We start from the raw sequence: 6,879 nt of genomic DNA on the forward strand, positions 1-6,879 counted from the left end.
CTCATTCCGCTCCGCTTTCAGGAACCGATTCCTTACTTTTATAATTAATTTTACTTTATTCCGTTTTAATATAAAAATGTAAAATGGGCTTTTACATCATATAATTAATTGCCTGTGCAAGATCTGTATATATATATATATATAATATTATTTTGATTTTTATATTCATTTAAATATATTTATATTTTTATATTTATATCATTTTTTTTCGTTCTTTAATTGAGATCTCTCTCTCTGTACATATGTATATATATATATATATATATATATATATATATATATATATATATATGTATGTATATATATATATATATACATACATAGATGTTACATAATGTTATATATATATATATATATATATATATATAACATTGATTAGTCTTTTCATTTTGTTTTATAAGAATAAACGCCTTCAAATTCTTGAAGAAATTAAGATATTACATTATGAGGTTAGATATTGGCGCAATAAAATATTAGATGTAAATTAGGAAACATAGTTTAGGACTATTCAGGGTTGAGATAAATGAATAGATCAAATGCATTAAAATTAAAAATACATAAGGGAGTATAAAACAGTTACTGGTAAATAATTGCCGCAATGTACAAAAGCCGCAGATCAATAGCTTTTGTCATGCGTTCCGCTTGGATTTTTAATGTCTTTTAATGGTGTTTAAACGCTCTGCCAGACTCTGCCAATGTATTCCTCATCATCTGGCCCCATTGGCTTCTCACATTAGTTTGCATTGTCCTGGTGACTTTTATTGCATGCTCATTCAGACACATTGATATGGTATTTTGACTAGATTGGTCCCCATGGGTTAGCTCACCATTCATCTCACATTGCTGGGAGATTCAGACTACACCTACAGTATATATATATATATATATATATATATATATATATATATTATATCATGGGGAGGAGGGCACCCTGATAATCAGTCGCTTTTATATTTCAGGTGCGATTTATTCGAGGGGAACTTGTGGATGAATCAGGAGGACCAGCCTCGGAGTGGATAGGGTTAATACGAGCGGCTAGAAATAGTCAAGAACAGAATTTGGAAGCCTTCTCTGATCTACCAGGAGGACAGGTAGACACACTGGGAAGACACCTGTTGATGGAAAGGGGGATTTCTCGTTAGAGCGGAATATCAGTAAATGTAGCTGCAGTGTGTGCGCGACTCCCTTCCCTTTACCGCAGAGCTGTAATGTGTGAACTTGTCTCTACACAGATCTATTACCGGACCATGCGGGAGGTGCAGGCAGGAGAGGAGCTCACAGCCTGGTACTCCAACTCCCTGGCCCACAGCTTCGATATCCCCACCACAGCCACCCCAACACACGACGAGAAAGGTAACCCGCACTAGTATTATTAGTGTTATTAGTATTATTAGTATTGTAAGTAATATTATTATTAGTGTTAGTATTTTTAGCATTATTATTATTATTATTATTATTATTATTATTATTAGTAGTAGTAATAGTAGTATTGTAAGTAATATTATTATGATTATTAGTATTCTTAGTATTATTATTAGTAGTATTAGTAGTATTGTAAGTAATATTATTATTAGTGTTAGTATTCTTAGCATTATTATTAGTAGTATTAGTAGTATTGTAAGTAATATTATTATTATTAGTGTTAGTATTCTTAGTATTATTATTTTTAATAGTAGTATTAGTAGTATTTGCTGGGCAGATCGTCCTCCTGTTCTTCCTGCACGGCTCACCTGCTCCATGTCATATTCACAATCTATATTGTATTACATTCGATACCATCATCAAATAATCCATTCTGAAAAATGAATGACCATGAAATGTTGTAACCTCTCGCCCGATATGGTTATAGTGAGTAGTCCACCCAAGAGGGACCTCAGGAGGACTTATCTCACTGTGGTCTCCCGAAAACGGGTGAAGCCCCCGCAATGTTAGGCTGTTCCTATACTTGCTCCCGGCTGATACAGGGGTCCTGTCCTGGAACAGCGCAATATTCAGGTCATTATTATATCATTGCCAGGAACGGAGGAGAACTTTCAATTTAACGGATCCAACCTAATCCAGCTATAGCAGCAGCTTAACTAACAGGATTACAACCACCAATGTGGTCTCTTCCTAATCCAGTTTAGTCACACTGCAGGAGAGTACAACCTTACACACAGACACATGGATGGATAGATAATAGATTAATATTAGATTAATATAAGATAGATGGATAAATAGACAGACAGACATATGGAACAGATAGATAATAGATAGATAGACTGAAGGATAGATAGATAGATAGATAGATAGATAGATAGATAGATAATAGATAGATAGATAGATAGACAGACTGAAGGATAGATAGATAGATAGATAGATAATTAGATGTGAGCTAGATATTAGATAGATAGATAAGAGATAGATACAGTAGATAGATGATAGGTAGATAGATATGAGCTAGATATTAGATATATATAAGATATATAGATATAAGATAGATAGATGGATATATAGATAGATATATAGATAGATAGATAGATATGGGATATATAGATATATAGATAGATATGAGCTAGATATTAGATATATAGATATAAGATAGATAGATAGATAGATAGATAGATGGATATAAGATAGATATTAGATAGATAGATAGATAGATAGATAGATAGAGATAGATATAAGATAGATAGATAGATATAAGATAGATAGATATAGATATAAGATAGATAAATATTATATAGATAGATTTATAGATAGATATAAGATAGATATTAGATAGATATATATAAGATAGATATTAGATAGATAGATAGATATAAGATAGATAGAGATAGATATAAGATAGATAATAGATAGATATGCGATATAAACAAATATATAAATGATAGATAAATAGATCTGGTATACAGAGACAGATAGGAGTCAGACATGATATAAATAAATTAATACAGAGATGATAGATGGTAGAAATAGTATGATGTAGATAGATTATATATATATATATATATATATATATATATATATATAGATGATAGATAGATAGATAATATATACATAGATATATAGGAGATAGATATGATATACAGAGATAGATAAATCGCTAGTATATACAGACACATATTGTTTAGCTTCTACTATGCACATATGTTCTATATGACAGACAGATGAGGCTATTTCTCTGTTGGATATGTCGGGGAGCAGGAATGGCTTCCTTCATATAGTCATCATCATCATCATCACATGAACCCATTGTTACTGGAACTCGCCAGCATACGCTACCTATTCTTCTAGCGTCAGCAGATGCGCTGGATCCCAGTGATCCCATTACAGCAGCTGTGTGCTGGGAACAGGGGGTTAATAGGAGAGGACAGCAGAGTTCAGCAGGATTATAGAAAGCCCCTGTTCAGGTCACATAGCTGTTTGCACATTCACTCTCCATTCTTCGGTAGGGATCGAACACTAGAGCAGTCTTGGAGTACCCCTGTGTATATCCTGCAGAAGTGATCACTAAATGCCTGTTCTTTTCATGTCTTAGGTGAAGAACGCTACATTTGCTGGTATTGCTGGAGAACCTTCAAGTTTCCAAACAGCTTAAAAGCTCACATCCACTTTCACTGTGCTCTAAATAACGGCAGAGGATTTCTCAGTAATGAGCACATCAGGAGCACAGACATTTTCAACCTGTCTCCCAAAGCCGCTGATGGACTGACCAACCCCACCCCAACACTAAGAGGAAACCATCAGCAGACCAACGGGACAAGCAGAGACTCCATTAAGAGGGAGACCTCGTTGTCTCCAGCTTCAAACAAACTGGGGGTGATCAAAAAGGCACTTAGGAAGGAGGAGCAGGACAGAGCCCTGGACATGAGCCTGAACTCTGCAAGAAGCCATGGACAATTTCTAGGCCTGGCGGGCAATACTTGTGGTGGGAACGGGATGACTTTTTATCCAGGCTTGAGGTCGGCTTTTAAACCCACTGGCTTGTCCAAGATACCCCACTCCGATTCCACCAGGGATGACGCCAAGTCTACCAGCCTGGGCTTCAGTAAACTTTTAGGGACCATCAAGCCCAACCGCTCAGGAAATGAAACTCTAGTGAATAACCACCACTCCAAGTGCTTGATACCAAGTGATGGGCCAAACAGTGTCCTGTCTTGTACCACTGGCCTGAGAGGGTTTCCAATTTTGTCCCACCTGGAGGAAACTTCAGCATTCAAGCATGTGGAGAGGGGTCTCCACAGTAGTTTATCTTCCAGCAGTCGCTACAACCAGATCCCACAGACAGGATTACACTTCACAGAGAGGTTCTCCATCCCTCAGTTTGAAGGCATCAAGTCCTACTCAGCGGAATGTAATATCCCAGTTATGCCTTTCACTGTGTACAACGGAGAGCTCCTGTACAACACGCCATATTATCCCTTCAAGTTCCACTTCAGTAACCTTATCAAGTACCCGGAGTCTATGTCTTACTTCAATGCTGGACCAGCTATGACCCCAGAACTGGGCTCCATCACTACCAGCATAGATCGTGAGATAGCCATGCATAATCACCAGCTCTCTGAGATAGCAGCAGAGAAAAGCAGGACTGGAAGACTAGAGACTTTAGCTACAGCCTCAGCCAGTGGGAAGCCCAAGAAAGGCCACTTGTGTCTGTACTGTGGAAAGCTGTACTCTAGGAAATATGGCCTGAAGATCCACATGAGGACTCATACAGGCTACAAGCCACTCAAGTGTAAGGTGTGTCTAAGGCCCTTTGGGGACCCCAGTAACCTGAATAAACACATTCGTCTGCATGCAGAGGGCAACACACCCTACAGATGTGAGCACTGTGGGAAGGTGCTGGTCAGAAGAAGGGACCTTGAAAGACATGTCAAGTCAAGACATCCTGGCCAGAGCCTCAGCACTAAGGAAGAGGTTCATTGTGACCCTTCCTACCAGCAACCAGATCCCAAGAGTGAGGACAATGACAGTGATGTGGACGTGTGTTTCACTGATGAGCAAAGTGACCAGGACACAGGAGGCAGCAAAGACCACTGAGGACTTGATATCATTAAATCTAATAATTCTAGATAATTATATGCAGATGTATATACCTATACAGGATTTATTAAGGTATATCTATTTATGTGCTTCTTGACATAACTTTTTGGAACTTTTCAACCACATATGGACTTGTATTAATCATTGCCGAGCAGGAACCAAGTAAATATGGTGAAGAGGGTGTGTGGACTGTATTGATAGAAATGTTGTGATCACAGTAAGTTGCACCTTTAATTAGAATCGATGCAGTATTTATAGCATTGGTGCCTATGCCTTTATCAGGGTACAGACTGGCAGCCTCCAGAACTCATATCACTAATTATAATTGGCGGAATGGCATTGCCCAGCATCCATTTCTCCTTCCTAATATTCGACATGTCACTAAATTTTGTGCCTTTGTATTTTTCTAAACTGAATATTTCAACACCCCAAGTCTATACTGTATAGTGCCACCTTCTCTCCTCCTTGTAAACCCCCCCATTCAAACATGAATTTGTTTATAAAATGGAAAATTTTGAAATGATGAAACAATTTTTGATCCTATCATGGCAAGTTGACTTGAAACAAATCTATATGCAGGTACTGAATTGTAACAAAATACTCTTGTGTATAATTTTTTTTTAAATAATAAGCAATGATGTACAGTGGATGCAGTTATTGGTCTTGGTTCAGTTTGTTATGCAGATTTTTCTTTAAATAAATTGACTCATGTTTGTCCCTTTGAAAGGAAATATATTTATATTGTAAAAATGGTTGTGTTCCATTATTTACACATGAGATCTGATGATAAGATAGAAGTTTATTACTGAAGAAGGTCTGGATCTGGGAGAAAATCGATCCTAACAAGCAGCTTGGCTCCTACAATACAGTGCTACTGATTTGTAATGTATCCATAGGAATTACATGCAATACACAAGAATATATTTAGGAAACACATACATAGCTCTAATATAGGGATGGTTAAATCCCTACTTCAGATTTCTATTTTTGACTATCAAGAAATAAAGATTTATTCATCTCCAAATCACAAGATTTGTGTTTTAAAATAAAGACTAGAGGTGAGCGAATTTCTTAAAAATACGATTCGGCCGGTTGGCAAATTTTTTAAAAGAATTCGGTTTGATCCGAATTTATTAGTGGCGAATCGCGTTAAAAAACTGCTATTTCCTGGCTGCAGAGATCCTTTATAGTGGTGTAGAACACTGTGCCTTGCAGTAACACGCATAGGGAGTCTGCTTTGGTAGTGAAATAATACTGTCAGTCAGTATGACATGAAGATGACAGGCATCGCTCTTAGAATCACTGCACACTTCACTTATTTGGGCAGTTACAGGGCCAAAACTGACCAAATAACTCAAGTGTGAATTCAGCCTTACAGGTCAATGTTAGCATCAAGAAGAAGCGCACTCCTTTTACACCGTCGTCAGCTGATTCCACATAGATGTCTACAGAACCTGTTCTATTAAACGCTTATACAAGTAGAGCCCCCCGACAGAGTGGAGTGGGTGTCAGCAGTAACTTTGTGTTGACGTCACTGATTAATTTGCCCTTCCTCTGATCCGTCAGAACAATAACCCCCAAAAAACGGATCCTGTCTGTGGAGCATCCGCCTTCACTCGGTCAGCATTTGGTCAGTAACCCATCAGTATCGCTAAAGCCCCAAAAACAGGAGTGGATCCAAAACAGAGATGACACGTGAATGGAATATTTACATGTCTTCTGTATTTTGTACCCACTCCTGCTTTTGGATACCAAATCATGAGCCAGTTGTAATGCAAAATAGAGACCATGTCATACAGGCCTTACAGCTGTTACATAGACAGGATCCGTTGTGCGTCTCATTTTTCCTTCCTT

General features: G+C 37.5%; 1 protein-coding gene across 1 annotated transcript in view; it reads left to right on the forward strand.

Annotated features, from left to right (window-relative positions):
- PRDM13 (PR/SET domain 13) overlaps positions 1 to 5,022 on the forward strand; it is a 5,162-nt gene extending 140 nt beyond the window's left edge. Inside the window, exons 2-4 of the mRNA XM_040430066.1 lie at positions 960 to 1,091; positions 1,233 to 1,353; positions 3,521 to 5,022. Coding sequence (XP_040286000.1) covers positions 960 to 1,091; positions 1,233 to 1,353; positions 3,521 to 5,022 — 1,755 coding nt within the window. The remainder of the gene's footprint in view (positions 1 to 959; positions 1,092 to 1,232; positions 1,354 to 3,520) is intronic.
- Positions 5,023 to 6,879: the final 1,857 nt, after the last annotated feature.

The sequence above is a fragment of the Bufo bufo genome, chromosome 4 (assembly GCF_905171765.1).
Source record: "Bufo bufo chromosome 4, aBufBuf1.1, whole genome shotgun sequence".
In the NCBI taxonomy this organism is placed as follows: domain Eukaryota; kingdom Metazoa; phylum Chordata; class Amphibia; order Anura; family Bufonidae; genus Bufo; species Bufo bufo.